Genomic DNA, 15,357 nt, shown 5'->3' with positions numbered 1-15,357 from the left:
CTTTGACGTCAGGGAAGAAGTGACGACAACTGACACCGGACCAAGGCTTTGGAATTCAGGCCGACTGAGGGACCACCTGATGGCAGGATAACCCAAGTGTGATGACTGCAGCAGCATAACCACTCGAACATCTACATTTATGGTAGGTACAAAACTGTACTTTGTGTACACGTACCATAAATGTAGATGTTCGAGTGTATTCACTGTTGCAGTCCTGGTTACCCACCCGCCAGCCCCCTATTATCCTCTTATTATACCTTTTCTTTCTTTTACTATGCTCAAAAGCCTTTTTGGTGTATTTGATTTTATTTGGAGGTATATTTTTGTGTTCTAAATTACATGCATATATATATATATAAAATATATATTTTGCTCTGCATTTGGGGGGCACCTGACATCTGGGGCAAGAAAAACTGATGAAAATGGCGTCGGCTGCATGTTTTATACCCCTGACGACCTGACGTCATGGAAGAAGGGACAGCAACTGACGCAAGACCCAAGACTTTGTTAATCAGGCCGACTGAGGGCAACCTGCCAGCAGATTACCCAAATGTAATGACTGCAACAGTGAATACACTCGAACATCTACATTTATGGTAAGTGTACACAACTGTACTTTTGCTTTGCTGATATGCAGGAAGTTCATCAGAGTAGGGTCTGACAATGCCCTCCATCAGAGTGGGGTCAGAGAATGCCCTGTATGCCAGGCATAGATCTTCCCTGTAGGAGACAGAATGCAGGTAAAAAAATATAATTAAATGCACAGTAACTGTAATCATTCACAAGAGGTTAGAAAAGATTAGGAAATAAGAATGGAAAGGCAATGTACAAAGGAACAATGGGAGCATAATTGTATGTCTCCCAAGTATGCAGTAAAATCTAGATGGTTTAGGATGTTGGCATGGAAATGTGTGTACTGGGATTTTTATACGTAAAGTAGATTTTAGAGAATTTTTTTCACAAGTAAACAACAATTGTTGGGGGGGCGAGATGGCAAAGACTGGAGTTCGTGGAAACATGTTTTGGGGAATGCAGTGATTTGCAAGATTTTACAAATTTTCTAAAGGATACTCAGAAATGTTGGAGCAGCATAAGGAAATTATTGTTTTGAACTGAGATATAGAAACTGAATTGTCTAGACATAGTAAAGCTCTACTAGGTCTAATGTTGTTGGCTGCCAAAGAGGAATTGCTAGAAAAAGCAGTGGTGTTTCCATATTCATAAAGGATGCGTACATCTCCAGACTGGTAGCCCAACATAATGCGTCTGAGATACGTCAGGTGCAGCTAACATTGGGTTAGACAGTGATTCAGGTTGTAGTCTGCTACAGGTCCCCAAGCATGTCCCAAGACTCTCACTCCAAATTCCTAAGCACCCTGGAATCTATTAGCGTCCAGCCTAACACTCTCATACTGGGCAACTTCAACTACCCCTCTATTAACTCGGAAAACTACTCCTGTACCAATACACTTGCGCAACCTTTCCTGGAATTCATTAATTCCAATTGCCTGGACCAGCTCGTTCTTACCCTCACTAGAGGTAGCAACATCCTTGACCTGGTCATTACTAAAATGGGTGACCGTTGCTCTACAGCAGTACTTAACTCCTCCCTGGTTAGATCCGACCACAAACAAATCACCTTGGAAATCCACATCCCTCTCAACCCCCCCACCCCCGCAAAGGTAACCACCATGAAAAACTTCTTCAAAGCTAACTTTAGGCTCCTAAAAACAGAGGTGGCAAACTTCACTGCACCCATGCAAATGGAAATCAGTTGCATGACCACCAAATCATACACCAATGCACTGTATGAACAAGTACACAAATGCATGGATCTCGCCATACCCAATAGAACCAAGACACTCTCCTCCAAAAAAAGGAAGCCAATCTGGTGGTCCCCTGCTATAAACAAACACTACAACAGAAGAAGGAAACTGATGTGGAATAAGGTAAAGTCCCAAGACTGTAAAAACTCCCTTATCAGCCTCAACAAAAATTTGAGATCCCTCATCAAGTCCTCTAAAGCTAGCTATGAAAGCAGAATTGCAGCAGATAGTAAAGACAACCACAAGGCCTTCTATATTTATGTAAAGAATCTCCATGGCAATACCCAGATTTGCTCTGAGCTACTGCACAATGGTACCTCCTATACCGAGCCAACAGATATTGCCAAGGTAGCGTTGTTGCCTCACAATAAGACGCTGTCCGGTTCGATTCTCAGCTAGAGCGTCTTCTGCGTGGAGACATGCGTGAATGGGCATACCTTCATTGAAGGTTGTGCGTCAGGGCTGGTAACTCAGCATGTAAAAATCAACTACCAATCATTAGCGGACCGGAGTTCCACTGTGGCGACCCCTAACCGGGAAAAGCCGAAAGACACAACAACAACAACTGGCCGACAGATTCAGTGCCACCTTTACTCCCCCCAAGGAACCAGTCACAATACCAGCAGATTGCCAGGCACCCAGTATTACTGCTGCACAGGTTAAAACAGCACTGTCCAAGGCCAAGAATACAGCTTCTATGGGACCTGACAATTTCCCTCGCTGTGTTCTACATGAACTACAGAGTGAACTGGCACCTCACCTGTGTGCCCTGTTCAATCACAGCCTCACCTCAGGCTTTGTCCCTACCGAATGGTGCACTGCTACAGTCATCCCTCTCCACAAAGGAGGAGCAACTACAGACCCTGGGAACTATCGCCCCATTAGCCTGATGAGTCTGATATGCAAAGCTATGGAACGCATCATCATGGACCTAATAAACAAGGATATAGGGAATCTCCAAACGCTGGATTACCGCACAGCTGGTTTTGTGAAGGATAGATAATGCCTGCTCAACTTGGTCAACTTCTTTGAGTCGGTCATCAGAGCTGTGGATGAAGGAAAGGTGGTTCATACAGCCTACCTTGATCTGGCCAAGGCCTTTGATACCATTCCTCAATCAGGAATCATAGAAAAATTCACTAAGCTAGGCATCAACCCCTGTATCACTAGGTGGGTTGCAAACTGGCTCACAGATAGAACCCACAGTGTGAAAGTAGCTGACTCCAAGTCAGACTGCTGACCAGTCATGAGTGGAGTCCCACAGGGTTGGGTCCTGGGTCCTCTCCTGTTTGGTATCTACTTCTTTGAAGTCCAGGCCAACACAAAGGGATTCTGGCTGACAAATTCACAGACGATTGCAAGTTGGGAGCTATTATTAACACCCCAAGTGATGTTGACATCCTACAGAAAGGCCTCACTGGGACCAACGATTGGTGTCAGAACCATGGCCTTAAGCTCAATGCCAAAAAATGTGTCGTCATCCCCTTTGGGAAAAACCCGTTTCCCATGAATTACCACATCGATGGTAGTCCACTGAACACAGAAGGCATTATAAGAGATCTGGGAACACAGGTTAACAGCAACCTCTCTTTTGACCACCACATTGCCACTGTGGTCAGAAAGTCCTTCTCTGTAGCACATCTCATTACTAAGGGTTTTGCATCCAGGAAGAAAGAGGTCATTGTCTCCCTCTACACTTCCCTCATTAGCCCAGTCATTGAGTACAATGCCCTATTTGGCATGTACCTCACTAAACACCTGCAACAACTGGAGAGGCCACAAAAGTACCTCACAAAGAGGATCCTAGGCCTTAAACATTAGTCCTATATGGACAGACTAAAAAACACCAACTATTCTCTGTCTCATATCGCCTACGTAGAGGCAATCTTTGCTTGACTTACAAAGTCATGTCTGACCCAGCTCTGTTAGAAATGCTACATCTGAAGAAATCCCAATCCCTCCGCACCACATGCTCCAGAGACCTCAACCTCATTATCACAATCAACAGAACATGCTGGAGGGACAGGTTCATAACCCAGAGACTGACCATGTTATGGAATAGACTTCCCATACATATCAAGCAGAGCACCTCACTGGCCGTCTTCAAGAGAAATCTTGATGAGTGGATGGGAAATAGAAAATTCACCCCAGGGATCACTCCAATGGCTTTACTCGACAGAGGCACTGGGAACTAATGTCGAGTGGCACAATGTCAGGGTAATCCTATGGGCTAGGCTTGTAAAGGCTCCCGGGCCATTATCCTAGTACACACTTATGAACCTAAAGCAACCATAGCAGAATTATTGAATGTTTGTAAAGGAGACAAAAGAGCTGTAGTTGGGATCTCTAGAAAAGGGAAGAGAAAACTATACAGAAATAAATGAAATCTGTCAGAGCAATACATGCGGAATAATGTTCAGGAGGAAAAGTAGTGAAATTTGAGGGAAGGTAGAACTTGAGCAATCTTTGTAATGTTAAACTGAATAATAATTAAGAAAGAAACTGCATATGTGTAATGCATGAAAAAGAGAAATCTTTGCAGTGATTTGATGTTCAACATCAGATCACTGTTGCAATAGCTTAAGCTGTTTGGGGTATATCCTGTAAAGGATATGACCAGCCAGTTAGCCTTTCAAAGTTTTAGGTAGTCTTCCTAGTGCTCTAACTGCTGGGAGCATGAACAGCGCTGTTAAAGATTCAGAGCGTTTTCACTGTCAAAGTGTGCTCTTTCTAGTGGCTTCATGGAACTGACAGTCAGTTAGCGGGCCTTTAAGGCTGTGCTGATAAGTCCCTTTCTGGGGAAATCCTTCCTTTGTTTTACTTTTCTAATGAAAACTAGTGTTTTTTTTCCTGTGAAATGTATTATTTACGCTAAGAAATTGATTTTGTTTCTACTGGCATTCTGTAGCAGGGGATTTTATTATTGTGAATACTCATGAAACACATTATGTTTAAATTTGTTTTTTGAACTCTTTCTAGTATTTTTGTATAGAAGTTATCTTTTAATGGTAGGACTTGGTGCTTTTGAGGACTGCCAGGGTTTTTTTTTTTTTGTTACTTCAAATCCATTTTTTATCTAGCACTGAGTTTATAGACTCTCACAGGCTCCACTTACTATCTTTGAGTCTTCTTTTGTGGCTGGATCTATTGAGAAGTGTTTGGTTTCATTGGTTCTGCCTTCCCTTGTCTGCAAGAAGAAGAAAGTTGTCAGGGAACCTCAGGTTTCAGGCAAGCTCTAATTTTGCCTCAGCTATCAATGGGTGAATCTGCTGTGGCCGGATTTGGTTTCTCAGACCACTCATTTTTTTCATCCTATCCCTCTGGTGTAGCACCTACAGACACTAAGGACCAGGGGATATACATCATTCCAGGCTGTACGGTTGCCTGTATAGCCAGGTAAGGGAGTTTAAACTCATGGGATCTTGTGCCTGCTTTATCGTAGTCCTTTCTGGGGACTTCTGTAGTCAAAAAAAAAAAAAGCTTGGATTCTCCTGTTTCTATTTCAGTGGTCTTTTTCATTATCTACTTTTTCTTCAGAAAAGAAAGGAAAAGAGTATCTTCCCCTTCTGACTCTATCAGAAGTACCAGGGTCGTAGGAAAACATTTTGTTCTTCTTGATTTTCTTCATACCCTGAAGATTTGGATTGTGAGGAAAGTGTTTAAATTTCCCTCTAGAATTCCTTTCTTTTTATGGAACTGTTTAGAAAATGAAATAGATTTTTCAGTGGAATCAGAATGAAATTCAAATTGCCCAGCAAATGTATTATGAATTGCTACAGTTGTATATTCCTCTATCTTATGCTGTTCCTCCTGTTGTATCTGCTTTGGAGAATGTTTTCCTGACAGCTTGTAGTTTGCCTGACTGTCAACTTTCTGCCCCTAAGGATTGTTATAGGCTGTATACAAGGTACATTATACTCACAAATGCTTGTTTTCTAATACCAAAGCAGACCATGCAGTGGCTTCCCCTATCCAAAACTGCTTCTGCAATGCAAATTACTAATGCTAGTCCCATTCCTGTGATAAATATGAGAAAGCTTTTGACAAGTTTGGGAAGAAAGTCTATTCTTCTATGCATTTTAACATTCCAAATTTTAAACTGATAGGCTCACATATTAAAGTCTTTACTTCTGTCTTTTAAGGACTTGAAACTTATAACTGTTAACCTTTCCTCTTTTGAAGCGAAAAGTTTCTTCTGCTTCTCATGTAATTAAACATGGCATAAAGTGTTCTTATGACTCTGCTGATACTGTCTTCAGGGCTGGGAAAATGTATTGGTTACTTTCCAAAAATCTTCCTGAAGATGTGAGCATTGAAATTTTTAATTCCCCCCTATACAAGGAAGTTCTTTATGGCTCTTATGCAGCTGAGGTGCTTAAAAGTTTTGATGAGAGGAGAAGAGTTGATTCAGGAGGTAACATAAAGCTTCAGGCTTTCTTTTTTAAGGCAAATAAAAATTATCCTTCCACCTCAGTTCCCCTTTTCATAAAGCATTTCAAGCAACAAGGTGCCAACAAACAGGATTTTAGAAAGCAATGACAGAAAAAAGAAATGGAAAGTCTATTAAAGTCGAAGATGGTCCAGAGAGCCAGAATAATTAGTTGCCTGTTCAGCCCCCCACCCCACCCGACAATCTCTCGCTCTGTCTGAGTCTACACCTTCCTTTGTGGCACCAGAGTCTTTCAAACTGATGGGCTGTAGAAGGCATTCAACAGGGGTATGCTTGGCTATGTCAGTCCCCCCCTCCTTCCTTTCTGGAGGATTCTATCTTACCAGGTAAACTAAATATCCCTGTTTCCTCCTGTTCTGAAAAAGATGTCCTCTCAGGGAGCCATGGAACCAATGTCTGCCTAACACATGGGCAAAGGGTTTTATTCAGGGATTTTTCTAGTGCAAAAAGAAGGGACCTAGAAGCCTGTATTAAACCTCTCCTTTTTCAAGCTTTTGTTAATGTCCCAAAGTTAAAAATGTAATCCCGTCCGATTCTGTTCCCCATTATCCCTTTACTAGCTTTCATGTTAAAGTTAGACTTAAAAGATGCCTACCATTACATTCCTGTCTTAAGATTTTCTGTAGGTAGACCATCACCTGGTGTTCCTTTCTACCATGCTTGTATTCACTGTTTTGTAAAGAAAACTATTTAAATACATTTCTGTGCACAGTTGCCCACAAAAGCAAGTGTTTAAATAGTAGACCACAGCTGCAGTACAGGTTCCATCCCCAAATGATTGTAAAAAAGTCATGATGCCTAAAGCTTTCCACAAGTAATGAGAGGATGGTCTAGAAACCTTACCAGAGTCCTGGAGGGCAGTCAGTATTGCCGGTCTGCCTCACTACATTTCTCACAAATCTGAGGAATTGCTTACTGCTGGCATATCCATAAAAACAGGTGAGGGTGTTGAATGCTTCATTGCCATGAAAGGAAACACTGTTGCTTTTTTTATGACAAAAACAGAAAGTAGCATGAGCATAAACCCCTTTACACTGAACATCAATCTTGTGTCAGTGGGGAGAAGCCATGCCCACAGGGGTATCCAAAGAAAGATGTGGAAGTCAGTCCAGAAGTTGAACTTCCTGCCACCTGGCAAATCGATTGTTTAAGAAGTACTACTGCAGCAGTGATTTCCTACTCAATTTGCCACAGTTATGGTAAGTTGCGTACACAAATGTACTATCTAGGGGTAATGGTAAATAACAGTTTCAGCTCTGTCCAGTGTCTTCCTATCAAAGTTATGGAAGCATGCTCTGACAATATCTGATACAGTTTTATTTGAAAGTCTATTATTTGGAAAGCACTGCCAGATGAGCTAACAATTGATCAGGGAACCTAATAATAAAAACAAGTATCAGCAATACCAGTAGTGTCAGACACATTAAAGAATGTCTTCTAAGATTATTGAAAATGTTTTGCCTTATTGTCGGAAAAATACTTACACATGTGCATATGTGTCCCCCCAGCAAACCTTCCCCCTCTCTGCCTGAGCTCTGATACATCTGCCTTGCTTCAAGAAAAGTACTTATTTGACATTGTGCATATTACAGTGGAAGTGCAGGCTTGTAAGTTTGCTACTACTAAGTGTCACTCATATGGTGAGCCGGAGATGCCTCCCTAATGGCTGAACTGGCAGTGGTCTCTCACTCACTCCAACCTTAACAGCCAAGTCCATCAGATGCCTGACAAGCTAATGTAACCTAGGTCACCTTTGCCATAGTCAGAGCTCTATCCCTGTCTGTTAATGAGACTGGCAAACCTGATCCAGTCTTATGTAATAAAAAATGGTGCTATAAGTGCTCACACCAAACCAAGAAAAATAAAAGAGCACAGCGTTGCGAGTCCACAATCCTTATTTAATATTAAAAAATAGTAAAACAAACAGGTTAAGCGCTTTCATCAATTAGTATGACTTCTTCAGAATGTTCTGAAGAAGTCATACTAATTGATGAAAGCGCTTAACCTGTTTGTTTTACTATTTTTTAATATTAAATAAGGATTGTGGACTCGCAACGCTGTGCTCTTTTATTTTTCCTGATCCAGTCTTATGATCAAGTTGTGGGTGAGCTTTACCAAGGATTACCAGTCGATATGGTCTACCTGGGTTTTAGCATGATCTTTCACTCTGTCTGCACAGAATGCTGATAGAAACTCTAGGGAGCTGGAACTAGGGCTAAGACTGAGGAACTGGACTGTTTATATTGAATGTTTGGGCACAGTGGGATGTGTTATGGAGAGAAAAATAATGTCAGGAATTTGGGCAGTGACAAGTAGAGTAGTACCACAGGGGTTTATTTTGGGTTCAGTACTCTTCAGTTTATTTTTCTCAGACATTCCATTCATGCAAGATGTTTGCTTACAGTTGCAGATATAAGGGGCACTTCCAGATATGAGCTGGCATATGGTTGCATCACATATTTTGCTTCCTTTGAAACCTTCTCCTTTTTCACTTACTGAGATGTTTGTCTGGTTTGTAAGAATCTAGTCAGTGACATTAATCAAGCACACTTTTGTTTTACCATGTTGTTAGTAACTGCCTTCTTCACTGCGCATATGGAGGTATGAAATGTGATGTTAGAAATTCAGTTTGATATTTTCCATAATATGTAAAGATCAATAATCAAATGTTCTTTGCTTATGGATATCCAATTATTTATATTTTTAGCCGAACAGCAACATACCCTTACTCCGATACACAGATGTACAGCCAAAACAGTGGGGGCAACTATTTTGAGGCTCAAGGAAATGCTGCCCAGGTGACTACAGTAGTATCCTCTCATAACATGTTGGGTGCTGGGGGAATTCCAATGGGTGTCACAAGTGGGCAGATCATCAGCAGTTCTGGAGGAACCTATCTTATTGGTAATTCGGTAGAAAATTCCAGTCATCAAGTTAGCCACACAGCTCGGGCTTCCCCAGCTACTGTAAGTATTATTGTAATATTTTTTTTATTATAAGAAAATAAATACTGTTACATGTTGTGCATTATTTGTAAAGGTTGTCTTAATGATTCCTTATTCAATTACAGTCATGTTCTCTTTTGTTGTATGTGCTTTGTGCCTCCATCACTGCTCACCATTAAGCCTCTCCCTCTCATCTTGAGCCCATTCATTCCCCTTTACAGGATATGCCAGAAAAGAGTTGAGATCCAACTACAGTGGCCTCCACCCAGGCAGCCATGGAGGTGGTTTGCACACTGGCTGCCATCTTGGCAATGATCAAATGTCTTTTAAGGCCCTAACCCTTTCCTGGCAGCTTCTGTGAGCACCTACATCACCACAGTGCATCCCATACCCTCCTCCATGCATATGTGCACTTACACATGCATGGTAATGAGAACTACCATCACCAGCTTTATATCATCAAACCATATGTCCTCAGTTTTGGCCTTTCACTGTTGTTCAGAACTCCCCTTGCACGGTTGTGATTTATCAAGTAAAACTACCATCTCCCTCCACGATGGGGTGAGCCAACATCAGTTGCTCATTTCTACCTTTCCCTCCCAGCTTTTCTATCACCCAAGCCACTACTTGAGATTGAATTGACTGGGCATAGTCCAGATTTTATCCCTCCATGCCACAGAGTTTGGTTTGTAGATGATCATTCATAAGAAAAGCCCATTACCTTTAGAATGTTTTTTTTTAGATGGAATAGTTGTGTATTGTTATGGTGATGCCGGACTAAGAAATATCAGCCTCATGTTAATGTGTAGAGCTGGGTAGAGGCACAAGGAAATAGTATTTGTAACACAGGTGGATGTGCATTGCTGATGACATTAATTCCATATAATATTTAGTTTTTAAATCCACAAATTCTGACTAGTTATTTTTTTTCAACCTGTAATATCAGTTAGATTCTGTTTATTGCCAAAAAGCCTTCATCCCTTTTCAATTTTTTTTTCATTTCTACTTGTTTCCCTAACACAGTTCTGCAACTTTTTTCCTATTCAGATCTCATGCTGTTACAGAAAAGGCTTTGTATCAGCAAGCCTGCTTGACATAGGCTGGACAGCATGGATTCTGTAGCTTTCATTGTTGATTGCCAACAACAATTTTGCATAGAAAAAAACAACTTGTTTCTTTTGATGGCATGCGAGTCTGATCCTTATAGTAGGTATCAGCTGTCAATAAACCACTTGAAAAGAAGAAAGACTGACTATGTATCTGGGGATGAAAATAACACTAAAGATATTAAATTGTTTGATTAAAGTGGTATCATAAAAATAGTACCATTAGAAGAAAAACTAACCTCACATAGATAAAAACAAAATGAAAACTCCAGCAAAGCTAGAACTTCCACTGAGTGACCTCCCAAACCTCTTGTATCAGAGGCACATGGGATATATGCAAATGACCCCTATGAACATCAGGTGTTTCAGCTAACTGGCGAATCTGAATGCCCATGACTTGTTTCGTCGTTTTAATGGACCTATTCAGGCCAATAAAGCCAAACCCCACTAGCTGTGGATATGCATGTCCATTAAAACGAGGAAACAAGTCATGGGTATTCAGTTTCGCCAATTAGCCGAAACACCTGATGTTCATAGGGGTCATTTGCATATATCCCATGTGCCTCTGATACAAGAGGTTTGGGAGGTCACTCAGTGGAAGTTCTAGTTTTGCTGGAGTTTTCATTTTGTTTTTACTGATTGTTTTTTCAGTAACCTCACATAGAAGGAAAGGAGCCCACATACCATGTGCGGGGATGACATCAACATTGGTATTCCAGTCATTCCTTGGAAGCCTTCAGACAGCACTGCTGACTGGACCATATACTAGCAAATGTAGAGCAGCAGTGGAGGGCAATATATTTATTATATTGACAAACGATGGCTAAGCCTGAAGAAACATCAGACTTCCATATGTGCACTTGTGTGTGCGTTTGTGAGTGTGTGTGAATGTGAATGTTATATACCCATGCAAATACTCATACAAATATAAATGAGAATGGCCAAACCAAAAGTATACTTTTAGCAATATTTTTGTGTATTTATACCATATTAAATTGCTGTTCACAAGCTGTTCCAGAAAATTTTCTGTGAAAGTATTGAGAGTTTTGAAATCATGAGCAGCCGTATAGTCCCCACCACAGCCCAACAGATTTCTTACCCATTCGCCCAGTTATCACTTTATCATAATATGAACAGGCATAACTTCAAGTAGGGAAAGCCAGATAGAAATATGGTAGAGTGGGAGTGCGAGAAACACCACAATTTTATCGATTAGAGTGTGATTACATGTTCTATTAATTCTAGGATGGTTTGGAATTTAGTTGGAAGGGTTTAAAATATTTAATAACAAATAGTCAAAACACAAGACAATACTTTTTACTACACAGTGCTAGTCAAGAGTTCAGAGATCATAGAGAAATACTTAAAATAATTAAGTTGTATGGTTCTGACATCAGAGAAAAACACTTAGTCTAATCTTTCTAGTTTCTAGCTATTTCTAAGAGAAAACACAAGTCTAAGATAAACTTACATATAGAACAAGACAGTGCTGATGAGTTGGATGGTCAAGACAAAAATGCTTAATGCTCTCTGATTCTCTCTGTTTTTAAAATCACATTCCTGGTTCACATTACATCATTCTTCACACTTTCCTGGGGTTCCCAGGCTAACAGGCTACATTCTTTAGTAAGCTCACACCAGGTCAGGAAGCAAAGCCATTAAGGCCATTTATGCATGCATATTCTGGCCATTAACTCTGGCTTTAAAACTATAGCAAGAATTCCTTCATCTAGACCGGCCAGAGCCGTGTTTATATCAAAGGGTCACAACATGCTTTACTTGGTCAGTAGAGTGCACTGCTGTTACATTTTTTTCAGTTCCACATATAACAGTATTTTTACCATTTAAGACAACAAGCCTGTGGTTTACATTAATATTTACAGATGACAAAATTATCTCCAAAATTCTATCTGGCTAGGCTGGCAGCCTTTCATCTATCTTCACCCAATCTTCACATATCTCCCCCTGGTGAACTCAAGCTAATTTTTCAAGTGAACCTTGAGAAACGCTGCTTGAGAGAGTTAGGTCTGTCTGAGTATACCTTACCCCATTCCCTGTCTTGAGAGCCCATCTGCATTAGCATTGCTAATCCCACTGCGGTGCTGCATGGACATATCATATGCTTGCAACCCATGGCTCCATCTTAGCAACTTAGCATTTTGCTGGCTTTCTCTGTTTAACCATGAATTTCCTTCCATACAGATAAGGCTGAAGTTTCTGCAGTGCCCACACTATGGCTAGACATTCCTTTTCTACAGCTGCATAGCATTCCTCCTTGGGTTGGATCCTTTGACTGAGGTAAACCACTGGGTGCTCTTCCCCCTCTGAAGAAATCTGGCTAAGTACAGCCCCCACCCCATGGTTCAAAGCATCCACCTGCGCAACAAATTATTTGCTGTAATCTGGACTGGCTAGCATAGGGGGTCCTCCCAAAGCTTCTTTAAGCTTTTGGAATGCCTGCTCACATGCTGGGGTCCACACTACCTTATCTGGCCTGTAATTCCTTGTCAGGTCTGTGAGGGGAGCAGCTATGGTACTATAACTGGGGACAAACTTTCTGTAGTACCCTGCTGTCCCTAAAAATGCCCTCACCTGCTTTCTAGTAACAGGTGCAGGCCCATGCCTGAATGGCTTCCACTTTGGCAGGTTCTGGCCTTATCTTACCACTCCCCACTCTATGTCCTAGGTAGGAGACCTCTGCCATACCCACCTGACATTTGCTCAGCTTAATGGTCAACACTGCCCTCTGTAGTCTTCCCAGCACCTCCCTACCTCCCTGACATGTTGAAGTTGCTCTTGCCAGGAATGGCTGTAGATGGCAATATCATTTAGGTAAGCAAGGGCAAACCCTCCCACTCCTGCTAGGATATGGTCTACCAGCCTCTGGAAAGTTTCTGGGGCATTCTTCATCCCAAAGGGCATCTTTGTGAACTCATACAAGCCAAAAGGAGTCACAAAGGCTGACTTCTGTCTAGCACTGGGAGTCAAGGGCACCTGCCAGTAACCCTTGGTAAGATCAATAGTTGTAAGATACTTAGCCCCACCCAGCTGCTCTAGGGCCTCATCTGTCCTAGGCATGGGGTAAGCATCCGACTCTGTGTGACTATTTAATTTCCTGTAGTCCACACAGAACCTGGTGTTGCCATCCTTCTTTCCCGCCAGCAGCACTGGAGAGGCCCAGGGACTGTTGGACTTTTGAAACGCCCCTAGTTCCAACATCTCCTGTACCTCCTCCCTCAGAGTCTGTTTGACTCTTTCAGGCACTCTATCAGGAGCCTGCCTAATAAGCCTTTGGGGTCCTGTATCCACCTAGTGCTGCCCCAGGTGAGTGCACCCTGGTTTCCCAGTGAACATGTCCCCAAATTCCTGCAACACTGCTCGGATTTCTCGAACCTGGGTAGGAGATAGCTGCTGGGACATTGCTACCCCTTCCACTGAGGTGTCAACCTGAGCCTCACTGAGGAGATCAGTCACCAAATCTCCCTCAGACTCCTCCTACAATCCACTGCAGATGCTCAGCATAAGGGCCTTCCCATCATGGTAAGGTTTCATCATGTGAACATGATACAATTTGTGCCCCTGCTTTCTGCCTAGCAGTTCCACCATGTAATTAACATCACGTACCTTTCTTACCACCTTGTAGGGTCCCTCCCAACCTGCTTGCAGCTTGTTGTGTCTGACAGGAATGAGAACCATTACCTGCTGCCCCACAGCATACTCTCTAGCTCGAGCATTCCTGTCATACCACACCTTTTTCCTGTTGTTGGGGTTCTGCCAAGTTCTCCTGGGCCAAGCCCATGAGTTCCCTGAGCCTTGTCTTGAGGTTCAGGACGTATGCCACAACAGACTCCTTGTGAGACTCACACTCACCTTCCCACTCATCTCAAATCAAATCTAGAGGTCCCCTCACCCTATGCCCATACAGCAACACAAAGGGTGAAAAACCTGTGGATTCCTGGGGAACCTCTCTGTAAGCAAACAACAGATGGGGCAAATATTTGTCCCACTCCCTCTTAAACTGATCTGCAAATGCCCGTAGCATGGACTTGATTGTAGAGTTTAACCTCTCAACAAGACCATTAGTCTGGGGATGGTAGGGGGTGGTCTTCATGGGCTTCACCCCACAGGACTTCCACAGACAAGCCAACAGGTCTGACATGAAATTGGCACCTCTGTCAGTCAGTATTTCTTTTGGGAAACCTACCCTGCTGAAAATCTCTAACAACTCATTTGCCACCTTCTCTGCCTCAGTGGAAGACAAAGCCACTGCCTTGGGGTATCATGTAGCATAATCCACTACCACTAGAATATACTTTTTCCCTGTGGAACTTGGGGTACTCAGAGGACCCACAATATCCATAGCTACCCTCTGAAATGGCTCCTCAGTCACAGGCAAAGGCATCAAAGGAGCTCTCACTTTGTCTCCTGCCTTGCCTATCTTTTGGCACTGCTCACAGGTCCTGCAGTACCCTGTTACATCTCTGGAAATTCCAGGCAAATAGAAGTTCTGCATAATATGCCTCTTTGTATGTTTTATGCCCATGTGACCTGCAAAGGGAATATCATGGGCTATGGCTAGAAGAGCCAGACGGTAGGCTCTAGGCACTACCAACTGCTGTACTCTCTCACCTTCTAGCCCTCCTTCAGGGGTCCACTCTCTGTATAGTAACCCTTTGTCCCAGTATACAGATTCCCCCTTTTCTTGAGAATCATTCCCAGCTCCCCTTCCACAGGAAGTCTGGCATCCTGTGACAGTGGTGCCTCACTGTCAGCCTGGGTACTACTACTCACCTCTACCTTTGCAGTCACTCTGTCCAAGGGACCATTAGTACCCCCAAGCACCTGAGGCTCACCTTCAGTCTCACTGCTACAGGGTAGCTCCCTCCCTGAAGTAACCACCTCACCAGTCCTGGCTGCAAGTATGCAATCTGTCTGGGTTTCCCCCAGGCTACCAGACCCACCTGCTTGTCTCCTAGCCTGGCTGCGTGTAACTGCACAAACACAGGGTGCTGCACTATCAAAATTATTCC

The 15,357-nt window shown here is 42.6% G+C and overlaps 1 protein-coding gene across 1 annotated transcript in view; it reads left to right on the top strand.

Moving 5' to 3' along the window:
- RFX3 (regulatory factor X3) overlaps window positions 1-15,357 on the top strand; it is a 1,639,608-nt gene that overhangs the window by 823,659 nt on the left and 800,592 nt on the right. Inside the window, exon 5 of the mRNA XM_044061098.1 lies at window positions 8,984-9,242. Coding sequence (XP_043917033.1) covers window positions 8,984-9,242 — 259 coding nt within the window. The remainder of the gene's footprint in view (window positions 1-8,983; window positions 9,243-15,357) is intronic.

The sequence above is a fragment of the Protopterus annectens genome, chromosome 2.part0, assembly GCF_019279795.1.
Source record: "Protopterus annectens isolate FY-2018-M chromosome 2.part0, PAN1.0, whole genome shotgun sequence".
In the NCBI taxonomy this organism is placed as follows: domain Eukaryota; kingdom Metazoa; phylum Chordata; order Ceratodontiformes; family Protopteridae; genus Protopterus; species Protopterus annectens.
This window is presented reverse-complemented; position numbering and strand designations above follow the sequence as displayed.